Genomic DNA, 15558 nt, shown 5'->3' with positions numbered 1-15558 from the left:
CATCCCGCCCACCGGCTTTTCGACCACATTCATGTGGATATCGTGGGCCCCCTGCCAGTGTCGTGCGGAGCGCGGCACCTCCTGACTATCGTGGACCGGTTCACAAGATGGCCAGAGGCGGTCCCGCTCACCGACACCACCTCCGAATCTTGCGCCCGAGCCCTGATCGCCACCTGGATATCTCGCTTTGGTGTACCAGCCCACATTACCTCCGACAGAGGCGCCCAGTTCACCTCCAGCCTGTGGTCAGCTATGGCCAGCCTTTTGGGGACTCAGCTGCACCACACAACTGCCTACCACCCACAGACGAACGGTCTAGTGGAGCGTTTCCACCGTCACCTGAAGTCGGCCCTCATGGCCCGCCTGCGAGGAGCCAACTGGGCGGACGAGCTTCCCTGGGTCCTACTCGGCATCCGCACAGCGCCCAAGGACGACCTGCACGCCTCATCGGCCGAGTTGGTATACGGCGCGCCCCTGGTCGTCCCCAGGGAGTTCCTACCAGCCCCAAGGGGGCAAGAGGAAGAACCCGCAGCAGTCCTGGGCAGACTACGCGAGAAGCTCGGTAACCTGGCCCCCATACCCACTTCACAGCACAGGCGGCACCCGACCTGCGTACCCAAAGACCTACAGAACTGTAAGTTTGTGTTTGTACGAAGGGGCGGGCATCGGCCACCGCTGCAGCGGCCATACGAGGGGCCGTTTATGGTGCTCCGGAACAACGGGTCCACGTTCGTGCTGGACGTTGGGGGGAAGAGGAGGTTTTCACGGTGGACCGCCTCAAACCGGCCCATGTGGACCCGGCGCAACCGGCCGAGTTTCCGGCGCCTCGGCGCAGAGGCCGACCTCCCAAGCAGGTTCTGGCCCAGACTGTGGACATTGGGGGGTGTATCGCCGGTTCTGGGGGGGGGGGGGGGGTTTATGTGGCGACCCATTTCCTGGCGCATCCGAACCGACTCACAATTAGATAGCCTACGGGGATTTGCGAGCACAGAGCTTTGGAGCCTCTGCGCCATGGGGGGCCGGTTGAGGGAGGCTTAAAAGTGAGGCTGAAGTTTTCGAATAAAGTTTTTTCCTTCGACTGCAGTTACCGACTCCGTGTCGTAATTTTAGCGCTGCATGTAGCACACCGCTACAATATAATAGTCTGGGCAGTATATTCATTTTAATAGATTCAATCCTTGAACTGAGACTGAAAAAAGGTTCCATCTTGTTATGTCTTCCTTGATTTTTTAACATATAGGCTGATAATTGCATTCTGATAATTTTGCCAAATCTTTTGGCATAATGATGCCCAAATATTTGAAAGACTCTGTGTGCCATGCCCAGGGATATCTACTTTCAATTTCTCTTGGTGGGCTATAGTAATATGAAAGTAATTGGGTTTTATCTATGTTGATCTTGTATCCTGATAATTGATCATATTGTTCAAAGAGTTGCATCAATTTAGGTAAAGAGTATGTTGGTTGCCCTAGATAGATCTGCGTAACAGCCAATTTATGCTCTGTCCCTTCAATAGTAATTCCCCTGATATCTTCATTTTGTCTGATGTATTGAGCTAATAGTTCCAGATATAATGCGTAGCGGCGACCATACACAACCATGTCTCATGCCCCTTTCTAGGGTAAAACTGTTTGATAAGTATCCATTGATTTTAATCCTAGCAGTAGGTGCCTGTATAGTTTTAATAATTGTGTCATGGAAACCAAATCTATGTAAAACTCTGTAAAGAAAATTCCAATTAACCAATTGAGACCACACCTGGAGTATTGTGTACAGTTTTGGTCTCCAGGGTGAAGGAAGGACATCCTGGCTGTAGAGGAAGTGCAGCGTAGATTCACAAGGTTAATTCCTGGGATGTCTGGACTGTCTTACGCAGAGAGGTTAGAGAGACTGGGCTTGTACACGCTGGAATTAAGGAGATTGAGAGGGGATCTGATTGAAACATATAAGATTATTAAGGGATTGGACAAGACAGAGGCAGGAAGTATGTTCCAGATGCTGGGAGAGTCCAGTACCAGAGGGCATGGTTTGAGAATAAGGGGTAGGTCATTTAGGACAGAGTTAGGGAAAAACTTCTTCTCCCAGAGAGCTGTGAGGGTCTGGAATGCACTGCCTCGGAAGGCAGTGGAGGCCAATTCTCTGGATGCTTTCAAGAAGGAGCGAGATGGGTATCTTATGGATAGTGGAATCAAGGGATATGGGGACAAGGCAGGAACCGGGTATTGATAGTAGATGATCAGCCATGATCTCAAAATGGTGGTGCAGGCTCAAAGGGCCGAATGGTCTACTTCTGCACCTATTGTCTATTGTCTCAATCAAATGCCTTTTCAGTGTCCATACTTAACACTATTGCTTCAATTTTACTTTTTGTATCTGATCCATAATGTGAAGTATCCTTTGTATATTGTCTTGTGTTTGGCGTTGTATAAAACCTGGCTGATCGTTATGTATCAGTATGGGTAGAAACTCTTCTAATTGTTTGGCCATGAAGGAGGTAAATAATCTGTATGAAGTTGTCCCAGGATTTAGCTCGGGTTGTCAAGGGTTGCCAGGCGGCAAGGTTCAAAGGTCTGTAGGGCCTAATCCATAGTGTATCGCTGAGGAGCTCAATCTATGATCCTCTCAGGAGTCCTTTCAACCCTTTGTAGGGACTTGTGTTCAGATGCCTTGCAATTCCCAAACCAGACGGCGGTACAGCTGGTCAGGACAGTCTCGATGCTGCCCCTGTGAAAAGTGGTTCAAATGGTGTTGGGGGTGGGGGGAAGGCACCTTCTATGTCTCAATCTCCTCAGCATGCTATTGTGCTTTCTTGACCAAAGGAAGCTTCATATTCAGGGAAGTGTGTAACTCCATCTCACTGTTTTTGACACTGATTGCCCCAGTTAAACTTTTCTGCCTTATTTTTCCAAACAGATGTTTGCACCTATAGTGACAGATGGGATCTTCCTAACGAAAAATGCCGAGCAGCTCTTTGAAGCCAAAGAAATCACTGTGGTCCCCTACTTGTTGGGTATCACTAATCACGAATGTGGTTGGTTAATATCAAGGGTAAGATCAAATTTATCAATTTAACCTCGTTGTAGGATTGCTACCCGAAACATTTACCATCCCTCTGCCTCCACAGATGCTGCTTGACCCACTGAGTTCCTTCAGCATTTTTTTGCTCTACGTTTCAGCACCTGCAGCATTTTGTATCTCCAGATCAGTTTAAGTCCAGATACAGTCTGACCTCTACTGTCACAATGAGGCCAAACTCAGTTTGGAGGAGCAGCACCTCGTATTCCACCTGGGTAGCCTCCGGCCCGATGGCATGAACATTGACTCATCTAACTTTCAGTTATTTTTATACCCCCCCCCCCCCATGTTGCTCTGGTCCTTCCTGTTCCCTCACCTCTCCCTTCCCCTTTTCCTGACCATAATTCCCTTCTCCTTGACCCCTTCCAGCTCTCAGTCCATATTAGTCACCCAATATCAAAATCATGTCTATCATCACTCACACATTCATGAAATTTGTTCTGTTTTTTGCAACAGTATCCTGCAAAACAGTAAATTGCTGCAGTACTCTTCGAAAGTCTCAGGTACTCTAGCTCTGTATGTGTCTCAGACTTTTGCACAGTACTGTATGTGAGAAATGAAACCACTCTTTAAACAAAAGCTGGATCACTGGCACAGTAAAGTGTTAATTAACCGCTTTGCTACTGTGCCACCTCTGCCACGGTGGGTAGTACTGGCTGTCATCTGTTGTCATCCCCGACTTAACCGGCACACACCGAATTTTCTCAAACGTCAACATGCAGTCAATGAAGGACTCACATTCTACCCTTTTTCATCCTCCCAAGTCCATCAGCCCTGTGGGATTAACACCCAAGTACATCACCCCTATCAGTTTCACTTCAAGTACATCACCCTTGTCGGATAATGTTCCAAGTCCATCGCCCCTGTGGGATTGTGTTCCATCACCCCTGTCGGATTAACTCTCAAGTCCATCGCCCCTGTGGGATTGTGTTCCATCAGCCCTGTCGGATTAACTCTCAAGTCCATCGCCCCTGTGGGATTGTGTTCCATCACCCCTGTCGGATTAACTCTCAAGTCCATCGCCCCTGTGGGATTGTGTTCCATCACCCCTGTCGGAATAACTCTCAAGTCCATCACCACTGTGTGATTAAGTTCCGTCTATCGTTTCACTGCCCATTTATTCATTATCATTTGTATCTTAAGTGAGAGTTCCAGTTTGAGATCTAGTGTTCAGGTCCTGTCATTGATGAGTTCAGCCTTTGAACCCTGGAGTTCAGACTTCATTCAGGTTCAATCAGAAGTTCAGATCAGAGCCCAAAAGTTGATCAGAAGTCCAGAAATTGAGGCCCAATGGCTAGGTCTGTGATTTTCTGAGAGACTGCTGGAGAAGTTGAAGGCTTATTTTCTGCCACTCTGCGAGTTAACTGTAGGCTGAAGGCAGAGATGCCTGGAATGAGAGGGGGAGAGAGAGAGAAAGAGAGAAAACGTGGTTTGTTTTGTTGTTCTTTTGCTTGTTATACAAACAGAAAAATCGAAAACCTACAGCACAAAACAGGCCCTTCGGTCCACAAAGTTGTGCTGAACATGTCCCTACCTAGAAATTACTAGGCTTACCTATAGCCCTCTATTTTACTAAGCTCCATGTACCTATCTAAAAGCCTCTTAAAAGACCCTATTGTATCTGCCTCCACCACCATTGCTGGCAGCCCATTCCATGCACTCACCACTCTCTGAGTAAAAAACTTACCCCTGACATCTCCTCTGTACCTACTCCCCAGCACCTTAGACCTGTGTCCTCCGAGTCCTCATTTCAGCCCTGGAAAAAAGCCTCTGACTATCCACACGATTGATGCCTCTCATCATCTTATACACACCTATCAGGTCACCTCTCATCCTCCATCACTCCAAGGAGAAAAGGCCGAGTTCACTCAACCTATTCTCATAAGGCATGCTCCCCAATCCAGGCAACATCCTTGTAAATCTCCTCTGCACCTTTTCTATGGCTTCCACATCCTTCGAGTGGTGAGATGACCAGAACTGAACACAGTACTCCAAGTTGGGTCTAAACAAGGTCTTATATGACTGTAACATTACCTCACGGCTCTTGAACTCAATCACACAGTTGATGAAGGCCAACACACCATACGCCTACTTTAAGTGTTGGTTGTTAATGCAAATGACACATTTCACTGTATGTTTCAATGTACATGTTGTGGCGACCCATTTCCTGGCGTATCCGAACCGACTCACAATTAGATAGCCTACGGGGGTTTGCGAGCACAGAGCTTTGGAGCCTCTGCGCCATGGGGGGCCGGTTGACAGAGGCTTAAAAGTGAGGCTGAAGTTTTCGAATAAAGTTTTTTCCTTCGACTGCAGTTACCGACTCCGTGTCGTAATTTTAGCGCTGCGTGTAGCACACCGCTACAATGTGATAAATAAATCTGAATCTGAAGTTTATTGGCAATTTTGTTGTCGTTTTCATCAGGAATTCTTTGCTTGTTGCTGAGAGCCCGGCTGTGATTCCCACCCCACAGTTCTTTCATCGGCTGAGGCAGTGAAACTTAGCCAGCTTTGGATCAAGCCACTGTCCTTGATCACTGGCGGCATTCTGTCATCTATGCCCACCAGGACCACCAAACTCAAAACGGTTACTTTCCCCAAGCAGTAAGGTTGATCAACACCTCCACCCACTGACCCACCCTTCCACACCCCAACAACCACTACTTTATCATTTCCTGTCAGTCACCTTATGTACAGATACTCCGGTGCTTAGTGTTACTTTATGTACATGGAATCAGTCTATGTGTATAAGCCATCTGATGTATTTATATTTATTGCGTTTTTTTATTCATGTATTTTTTTATCTTACTTGTGTGTTTTTATGCTGCATCAGTTCTGGAGTAAAAATTATTTTGTTATCCTTACACTTGTGTCCAGGAAATGACATTAAACAATCCTTGAATGTTGAAGTTAGCAATGTACACACTGGTCATCAATTTTCACCGTTCTCTCCTTACAGATGATGAGTCCACCAGGTTGGAAGGACGGACTGGACAGGGAGACCTCCAGAATGATCATACGTGCAACACAATTAGTGAGCTTCTATCCAATCTCATCTCTGGACTTCACTCACTTCAACTCCTGAACTGTTTCCAAAACCTACAGACTCACTTGGAACTCACCTTCTCAGTATTTTTTTATTTGCGCAATTTGTCTTCTTTTGCACAAAGTTGTATGTCAGTCTGTGTTTAGACCATAAGACATCAGAACAAATTAGACTATTCAGTCCATTGTCTGCTTCACCATTCCATCATAGCTGATTTATTATCCCTTTCAATCATGTTCTCCTGCCTTCTCTCCATTCCTTTGACATCCTGATGAATCAAGGATCTATCAATCTCCACTTTAAACATACCCAATGACGTGGCCTCCACAGCTGTCTGTGACAATGAATTCCATTCTAAATGCACCTCCCTCTAGTCCTTTTGTCCTACACTCCCCCTCTCCATGTCCACTCTATGTAGACTCTTCAATCTTCAAGTTTCAGCGAGATCCCTCATTGGTTGAATAGAGTTTTCATTAGCGGCCAATCTATATATCTGAAATTTGAGGGAACAGGATTTCACTGAAGTCCACTGCCCAAATAGGAAAAAGCAGCAGCAGGTCACGGCAGAGTAATAGAGTTTTCACCAGTGACCAATCTAGACATTGGAAGTTTGAGAGGAGGGGATTCCACCCATTTCCACTGCTCAAGTAGTAAAAGGCAGTAGGAGGACATGCCAGCGTAATAAAGCTTTGACCAATGATCGATCCGTGTTTGGGATTGATTAACAAGAGGAAATTAAAGGAATGCAGAAGCAAGCACAGTGGCTATCATCGAAGTGGTTGTCATCTGTGTGGACAGAGTCTGTGTGGTGATATTGAGGCTTCTGCAAAGAGAGGCTTCAGTCAGAGAAAAGCTTGACATTAACTTTTTGTTGTTCCCTTCTTTATATCTGCTCAGCTAGGACTTTAGAGATGCCAGGTAGGATAGTGGAATGACCATAAGATATAGGAGTAGAAGTAGGCTATTTGGGCCATTCAATCATGACTGATCCATTTCTTCCAGTCAGATCTAAATGGATGCCCTTCAATCCTGAAGTCTTGCCCTCTTGTCCTGGACTCCCTTACCATGGGAAATAACTTTGCCGTATCTAATCTGTTCAGGCTTTTTAATATTTGAAATGTTTCTGAGATCCCCCTCATTCTCCTGAACTCCAGGGAATGCAGCCCAAGAGCTGCCAGACGTTCCTCATATGGTAACCCTTTCATTCCTGGAATCATTCTCGTGAATCCTCCCTGAACTCTCTCCAATGTCAGTATATCCTTTCTAAAATAAGGAACCCAGAACTGCACACAATACTCCAAGTGTGGTCTCACGAGTGCCTTATAGAGCCTCAACATCACATCCCTGCTCTTATATTCTATACCTCTAGAGATGAATGCCACATTGCATTTGCCTTCTTCACCACTGACTCAACCTGGAGGTTAAACTTTAGACTATGCTGCACAAGGACTGCCAGTTTCCTTTGTATCTCTGCATTTTGAATTCTCTCCCCATCTAAATAATAGTCTGCCCGTTTATTTCTTCCACCAAAGTGCACGACCATACACTTTCCAACATTGTATTTCATTTGCCACTTCTTTGCCTAATCCCCTAAACTATATAGGTCTCTCTGCAGGCTCTCTGTTTCCTCAACACTACCCGCTCCTCCACCAATCTTTGTATCATCGGCAAATCCATTGATCCCATAGTCCAAATAATTGACAGAGATTGTAAAAAGCAGTGGTCCCAACACCGACCCCTGTGGAACTCCACTGGGAACTGGCAGCCAGCCAGAATAGGATCCCTTTATTCCCACTCTGTTTTCTGCTGATCAGCCACTGCTCCACCCATGCAAGTAACTCTCATGTAATTCCATGGGCTCTTATCTTGCTAAGCAGCCTCATGTGCGGCACCTTGTCAAAGGCCTTCTGAAAATCAAAGTACACCACTTCTACTGCATCTCCTTTGTCTACCCTGCTTGAAATTTCCTCAAAAAAATTGCAGTAGGTTAGTCAGGCAGGATTCTCCTTTTAGGAAACCATGCTGGCTTTGGCCTGTCTTGTAATGTGCCTCCGGGTATTCAGTAATCTGATCCCTAACAATCGATTCCAACAACTTCCCAACCACTGATGTCAGGCGAACTGGTCTATAGTTTCCTTTCTGCTGCCTCCCACACTTCTTAAATAGCAGAGTACCATTTCCAATTTCCCACTCATCTGGTACAATGCCAGAATCTATCGATTCTTGAAAGATCATTGTTAATGCCTCCTCAATCTCTCGAGCTACTTCCTTCAGAACCTGAGAGTGCATTCCTTCAGGTCCATGAGGTTTATCCAACCACAGACCCTTAAGCTTCCTGAGCACCTTCTCAGTCATAATTTTCATTGCACAAATTTCACTTCCCTGACACTCTTCAATGCCCTGTATGCTTCAGATGTCTTCCACTGTGAAGACTGATGCAAAATACACATTCAGTTTCTCTGCCATCTCTGCATCTTTCATTAGAATATCTCCAGCATCATTTTTTTTTGTCCTACATCTACCCTCAACTCTGGTTTACCCTTTATATACTTAAAAAAAAAGCATTTAATATCTGATTTGATATTAGACACCAGTTTCTTTTCATAATTCATCTTTTTCATCCTTATGACCTTCTTAGTTTCCTTCTGCAAGTTTTTAAAAGCTACCCAATACTCTATCTTCCCACTAGCTTTGGCTTCCTTGTATGCCCTCTCTTTTGCTTTTACTTTGCCTCTGACATCTGTTGTCAGCCATGGTAGTGTCCTTCTTTCATAAGAAAATTTCTTCTTATTTGGAATATATCTGTCTTGTACTTCCCTCAATTTTTGCAGGAACTCTTTCCATTGCTGCTCTGCTGTCCTCTCTGCTAGTGTCCCTTTCCAGTCAACCTTGGCCAGTTACCCTCTCATGCCATTGTATTTATTCCACTGAAATACTGACACATTGGAATTTAGTTTCTCCTTTTCAAATTTCAAAGTGAACTCAATCATATTGTGATCACTGTTCCCTCAGGGTTCCTTAACCTTAAGCTCTTTTATCACTGACAGATCATTGCACAACACCTAATCCAGCCAGTCGATCCCCTAGTGGGCTCAACAGCAAGCTGTTCTAAAAAGCCAACCCTTACACATTCTAGAAATTCTCTAACTTGAGGTCTAGTACTGGCCTGGTTTTCCCAATCCACTTTCATGTTAAAATGCCCAACGATTATCATGACATTGCCCACTTGACATGCCTTTGCTATCTCCTGCTGTAATCTGCAATCCGCATCTTGTATACAACTGTCATTAGGGTCCTTTTACCTTTGCAATTTCTTAACTCAACCCGTAGAGACTCTACACCTTCTGATCCTATGTCATCCCTTTCTAATGATTTGATATTTCTTATACACAATGCCACACTGCCCCCTTTGCCTACTAATCTACCTTTCTGCTACACCATAAATCCTTGTACATTCAACTCCCAATGGCAGCCATACTTTAGCCAAGTTTCAGAGATGGCCACAACGTCATACTTGCCAGTAGGTAAATGAATTTCAAGATCATCCATTTTACTTCTTATGCTGCATGCATTCAAATAAAACACTTTCAGTCCAGTATTTGTTGCTTTCTGTTTTAACTCTACCATGCCTCTATTGTCCTGTAACTCATCCCACTGGCTGTGATTATGCCTCATCTCCTGTCTCTTTCTTCTATCATCTCTGTAGCACACTATCTTTGATTTATTTCTGTTTTCCCCTTCCTCAGCCCTATCACTCTGGTTCCATTACCTCTGCCAATTTTTTTAAACCCTCCCGAACAGTTCCTTTGGCAGTATGTGGGGAGGTAGGGAGACCTGCAGTATCCCTGACCGCTACAACTGTGAGAAGTGCATCCTGCTGCAGCTTCTCATGGTCCACGTTGAAGAGCTGGAACTGGGTGAAGTCCGGATCATTCAGGAGGCTGAAGGGGTGATAGATAGGACAAATAGAGAGGCAGTTACACGCAAGGTGCAGGAAACAAGAAACTGGGTGACAGTCAGGAAAGGGAAAGAGGTTAAGGAGCCAGTGTAGAATACCCCTGTGACCATCCCCCTCCACAACAGCTACATCAATTTGGATACTGTTGGGGGGATTGACCTAACAGAGGAAAGTCACAGTGGTCAGGACTCTGGTACTGAGTCTGGCTTTGTGAGCCAGACAGGAAGGATGGAGAAGAGGCACACCGTGGTGACAGGTGATTCATCAGTTAGGGGAATAGACAGGAGGTTCAGTGGGCGAGAATAGGTTTCCCAGATGGCATGTTGCCCCCCGGATGCCAAAGCCCAGGATATCTCAGATCAAGTCATCAGTGTTCCTAAGAGGGAGGGTGAATAGCCAGAAGTTGTGGTCCATGTAGATACCAATGTCATGGGTAGGACAAGTGATGAAGTTCTACAAAGTGAGTTCAGGGAATTAGGTGGAAAGTTAAAGGGTAGGACCTTCAGGGTTGTGATCTTGGGATTGCTACCCATGCCACATGCTCGTGAGGCCAGAACTAGGAAGATTATACAGTTCAATACGTGGCTAAGGAGTTGGTGTAGGAGGGAGGTCATAAGATTTCTGGATCATTGGGCTCTCTTGCAGGGAAGGTGGGACCTGTACAGAAGAGTTGGGTTGGTCCTGAACTGGAGGGGGACTAATATCCTAGTGTGAAGTTTTGTTAATTCTGCATGGTGGGGTTTAGACTAGAGTTGTAGTGGGGTGGGAACCAGAGTGCCAGAACAGTTACTGGAGAGGTTGTGCAGGCAGATGTTGGTAAGACCTCAGAAAACGTCAGGAATCAAAAGGTTGAGCCTGGTGTGACTAGTGTCCTGAGATGCATATATCTCAATGCAAGAAGTATTGTAGGAAAGATGGGTGAGCGTCAGGCTTGGATCAACACCAGGAATTATGACGTTGTAGCCATGAGTGAGACTTGGTTGAGGAGAGCAGGACTGGAGGCTCATTATTGCAGGCTTCTGTTGTTTCAGAGTGGAAGGGGTTAAAGGAGGAGGGGTGGCGTTACTCGTCAGAGAAAATGTTACAGCAGTCCTCAGTCAGGACAGTCTGGAGAACTCATCTAGTGAGGCGTCATGGGTACAACTGAGGAATAAAAGGATATGACCACCTGCCGATAACACCTTTCTATCACCTCCTTGCTCTCCCTGACCAGACGAAGGTCATCGAGCTGCATCTCCAGTTCCCTGACTCGGTCCCTTAGAAGCTGCAGCTCGACACACCAGGTGCAGATATGTCCGTCCGGGAGGACGAAGGAAAGAAACTGAGATGGTAGTTTGCCTCCCAGGTGCCAGGGTAGGGATGTTTCCGATCGCATCCAAGATATCCTGCAGTGGGAGGGAGGACAGCCAGAGGTCATGGTACATATTGATACCAATGACATGGGTAGGAAAAGGGAAGAATCAAGTCAAGTCAAGTCAAATCACTTTTATTGTCATTTCGACCATAACTCCTGGTACAGTGTATAGTAAAAATGAGACAACGTTTTTCAGGACCACAGTGTTACATGACACAGTACAAAAACTAGACTGAACTGCGTAAAAAAACGCAGAAAAAAAAACTACACTAGACTACAGAACTACCCAAGACTACATAAAGTGCACAAAACAGTGCAAGCATTGCAATAAATAATAAACAGGACAATAGGGCAGTAAGGTGTCAGTCCAGGCTCTGGGTATTGAGGAGTCTGATAGCTTGGGGGAAGAAACAGTTACATAGTCTGGTCGTGAGAGCTCGAATGCTTCGGTGCTTTTTCCCAGAGGGCAGGAGGGAGAAGAGTTTGTATGAGGGGTGCATGGGGTCCTTCATAATGCTGTTTCCTTTGCGGATGCAGCGTGTAGTGTAAATGTCCATGATGGCAGGAAGATGGACCCCGATGATCTTCTCAGCTGACCTCACTATCTGCTGCAGGGCCTTGCGATCCGAGATGGTGCAATTTCCAAACCAGGCAGTGATGCAGCTGCTCAGGATGCTCTCAATACAAGTGGTCTTGAAAACAGACTACAAGGAGTTAGGAAGGAAGTTGAGAAGCAGGACTGCAAAGGTAGTAATCTTGGGGTTATTGCCTGTGCCACGTGACAGTGAGAATAAGAATAGAAGGAGGTGAAGGATAAAGCGTGGCTGAGGGATCGGAGCAGAGGGCAGGGATTCAGATTTCTGGATCATTGGGACCTCTTTTGGGGCAGGAGTGACCTGTACAAAAAGGACGGGTTGCACTTGAATCCCAGGGTGCCCGATATCCTGGCAGGGACGTTTGCAAGGGCTACTGGGGCGAGTTTAAACTAGAATTGTTGGGGGGTGAGAACCAAACTGAAGAGACTGGGGAACAGGTGGTTCACTCACAAACAGAGAAAGCTTGGCGACTGTGTGTGAGGGAGGATAGGCAGGTGATAGAGAAGGGACGTGCTCAGATGGACGGTTTGAGATGTGTCTATTTCAACACAAGGAGTATTGTGAACAAAGCCGATGAGCTTCAAGCATGGATCAGTACTTGGAGCTATGATGTGGTGGCCGTTACAGAGACTTGGATGGCTCAGGGACGGGAATGGTTACTTCAAGTGCCAGCTTTAGGTGTTTCAGAAAGGACAGGAAAGGAGGCAAAAGAGGTGGGGATGTGGCACAGTTGATCAGAGATAGTGTCACACCTGCAGGAAAGAAGGATGTCATGGAGGGATTGTATACAGAGTCTCTGTGGGTGGAGATTAGGAACAGGAAGGGGTCAATAACTTTGCTGTGTAGTTTTTATAGGCTGCCCAATAGTAATAGGGACATCGAGGAGCAGATAGGGAAACAGATCCTAGAAAGGTGTAATAATAACAAAGTTGTTGTGATGGGAGATTTTAATTTCCCAAATATCTATTGGCATCTCCCTAGAGCAAAGGGTTTAGATGGGGTGGAGTTTGTTAGGTGTGTTCAGGAAGGTTTCTTGACACAATATGTAGATAAGCCTACAAGAGGAGAGGCTGTACTTGATTTGGTGTTGGGAAATGAACCTGGTCATGTGTCAGATCTCACAGTGGGAGAGCATTTTGGAGATAGTGATCATAATTCTATCTCCTTTATAATAGCATTGGAGAGAGATAGGAACAGACAAGTTAGAAAAGCGTTTAATTGGAGTAAGGGGAATTATGAGGCTATCAGGCAGGAAATTGTAAGCTTAACTTGGGAACAGATGTTCTCAAGAAAAGGTATGGAAGAAATGTGGCAAATATTCAGGGGATATTTGTGTGGAGTTCCGTATAGGTACGTTCCAATGAGACAGGGAAGTTATGGTAGGGTACAGGAACCGTGGTGTACAAAGGCTGTAATAAATCTAGTCAAGAAGAAAAGAAAAGCTTACATAAGGTTCAGTGAGTTAGTTACTGTTAGAGATCTAGAAGATTATAAGACTAACAGGAAGAAGCTTAAAAAGGATATTAGGAGAGCCAGAAGGGGGCATGAGAAGGCCTTGGTGGGCAGGATTAAGGAAAACCCCAAGGCATTCTACAAGATAAAGAGTCCTTAAAGTGAAACCATTGGTTGTGGGAACACCAGAAGTAGAATGAGTGTAGTAAATCGCTTTTTGTTCAAGAGCTGATGGCTGGGGGGTAGTAACTGTTTTTGAAGCTGGTGGTGCGGGATCCTGAGGTACTTTCACCTTCTCCCTGAGGACAGCAGAGAGAAAAGAACATGGCGTGTGTTGTGTGGAAGGCCATGTCTAACCAATGTTACAGAGTTTTCTAAGGAAATTACCAGGAAAGTGGATGAAGGCAAGCCAGTAGAGATTGTCTACATGGACTTTAGTAAGGCATGTAACAACATCCCACATGGGAGGCTGGTCAAGAAGGTTCAGTTGTTCAGCATTCAGTATGAGGTAGTAAATTGGATTAGACATCGGCCTTGTGGTAGAAGCCAGATAATGGTCATACAGGGTTCCCTGTCTGACTGGAGACCTGTGACTAGCAGTATGCCGCAGAGATCGGCGCTGGTCCTTTGTTGTTTGCCATCTATATCAATGATCTGGATGATAACTGGATCAGCGAATTTGCAGAAGACACCAAGACTGGGAGTGTAGTGGACAGTGAGGAGGGCGATCATGGCTTGCAGTGGGATCTGCGTCAGCTGGAAAAATGAGCTGAAAAATGACAGCTGGAATTTAATGCAGACAAGTACAAAGTGTTGCACTTCAGGAGGACCAACCAGGGTAAGTGTTGCAGAGTGAACAGTAAGGCACTATGGAGAGTGCTAGAACAAAGAGATCTGGGAATACCGGTACATAATTAAATGACATCGCAGGTAGATAGGATCAGAAAGAAAGCTTTTGACACGTTGGCCTTCGTAAATCAATGTTCTGAGTACAGGAGATGGGATGTTCTGTTGAAGTTGTATAAGGCCTAATTTGGAGTATCGTGTGCAGTTTTGGTCGCCCACCTACAGGAAAGATGTAAGCAAGGTTGAGCGAGCACAGAGAAAATTTACAAGCATGCTGCTGGGTCTGGAGAACCTGACTTCTAAAGAAAGATTGAATAGTTTAAGTCTGTGTCCTTTAGAACATGGAAGATTGAGAGGAGGTTTGCTGGAGGTACACAAAATTATGATGGCAACAGAGAGGGTAAATGCAAGCAGGCTTTTTCCACTGAGGTTGGGTGGGACTACAAGCAGTGGTCATGGGTTAAGGGCAAAAAGTGAGACGTTTAAGGGGAATCCCAATTTTCACTGTGGGTGGTGCGAGTGTAGAAGGAGCAGACAGCACAAGTGGCGCATGTGAGCTCAATTTCAATGTTTAAGAGAAGTTTGGATAGGTATATGGATTGTAGGGATGTGGAGGGCTGTGGTCCTGGTGCAAGTTGATGGGAGTAGTCAGTTTAAATAATTTCAGCATGGACTAGATGGGCTGAAGGGTCTGTTTCTGTTCTGTATGACTCTATGGTTTCAATGAGATTGCTCGTTGGTTTCAGCGAGGCCTCTGACGGTTTTGAGACCTCTGATGGGATTCAGCAAGATCGCTGACCGGTTTGAGATCTCTGGCGGGTTTCAGCGTGGCCTCTGTACATATTTCATAGTATATATGTTAAGTTATGTTGTCTTTCTTAATTTTCCTGTAAATGCCTGTAAGGAAGTGAATCTCAAGGAGGTATTTGGAAACATGTACATACTTTGATCATAAATTTACTGCATGAAGAAGTTTGTTTATTTGTTTAGAGATACAGAGAGGAACAGCCCCTTCTGTCCCAATGAGCTTCACTGCTCAGCAGCCCACCTCTATTAACCCTAGCATACTCACAGGACAATTTGCAATGACCAGTTAACCTACTAACCGTCTCTGAACTGTGGAAGGGAAAAGGAGCAGCCAGAGGAAGACCGACAGAGTGACAGGGAGAACGTAGAAACTCCTTACAGATGGGGCTGGAATTGAACTCCGAACTCCGGAGTTGCACCAGCC

At 45.6% G+C, this 15558-nt stretch overlaps 1 protein-coding gene across 3 annotated transcripts in view; it reads left to right on the top strand.

Moving 5' to 3' along the window:
- Positions 1-15558, top strand: part of LOC132407058 (fatty acyl-CoA hydrolase precursor, medium chain-like) — a 66630-nt gene that overhangs the window by 28759 nt on the left and 22313 nt on the right. For all 3 annotated transcript variants that reach the window (XM_059993305.1, XM_059993304.1, XM_059993306.1), the window contains exons 8-9: positions 2914-3048; positions 6035-6109. In XM_059993305.1, coding sequence (XP_059849288.1) covers positions 2914-3048; positions 6035-6109 — 210 coding nt within the window. The remainder of the gene's footprint in view (positions 1-2913; positions 3049-6034; positions 6110-15558) is intronic.

This window comes from Hypanus sabinus, chromosome 17, assembly GCF_030144855.1.
Source record: "Hypanus sabinus isolate sHypSab1 chromosome 17, sHypSab1.hap1, whole genome shotgun sequence".
Classification (NCBI taxonomy): Eukaryota; Metazoa; Chordata; class Chondrichthyes; order Myliobatiformes; family Dasyatidae; genus Hypanus; species Hypanus sabinus.
Note: the sequence above shows the minus strand (reverse complement) of the source record. Positions and strands in the feature narration are given on the sequence as shown.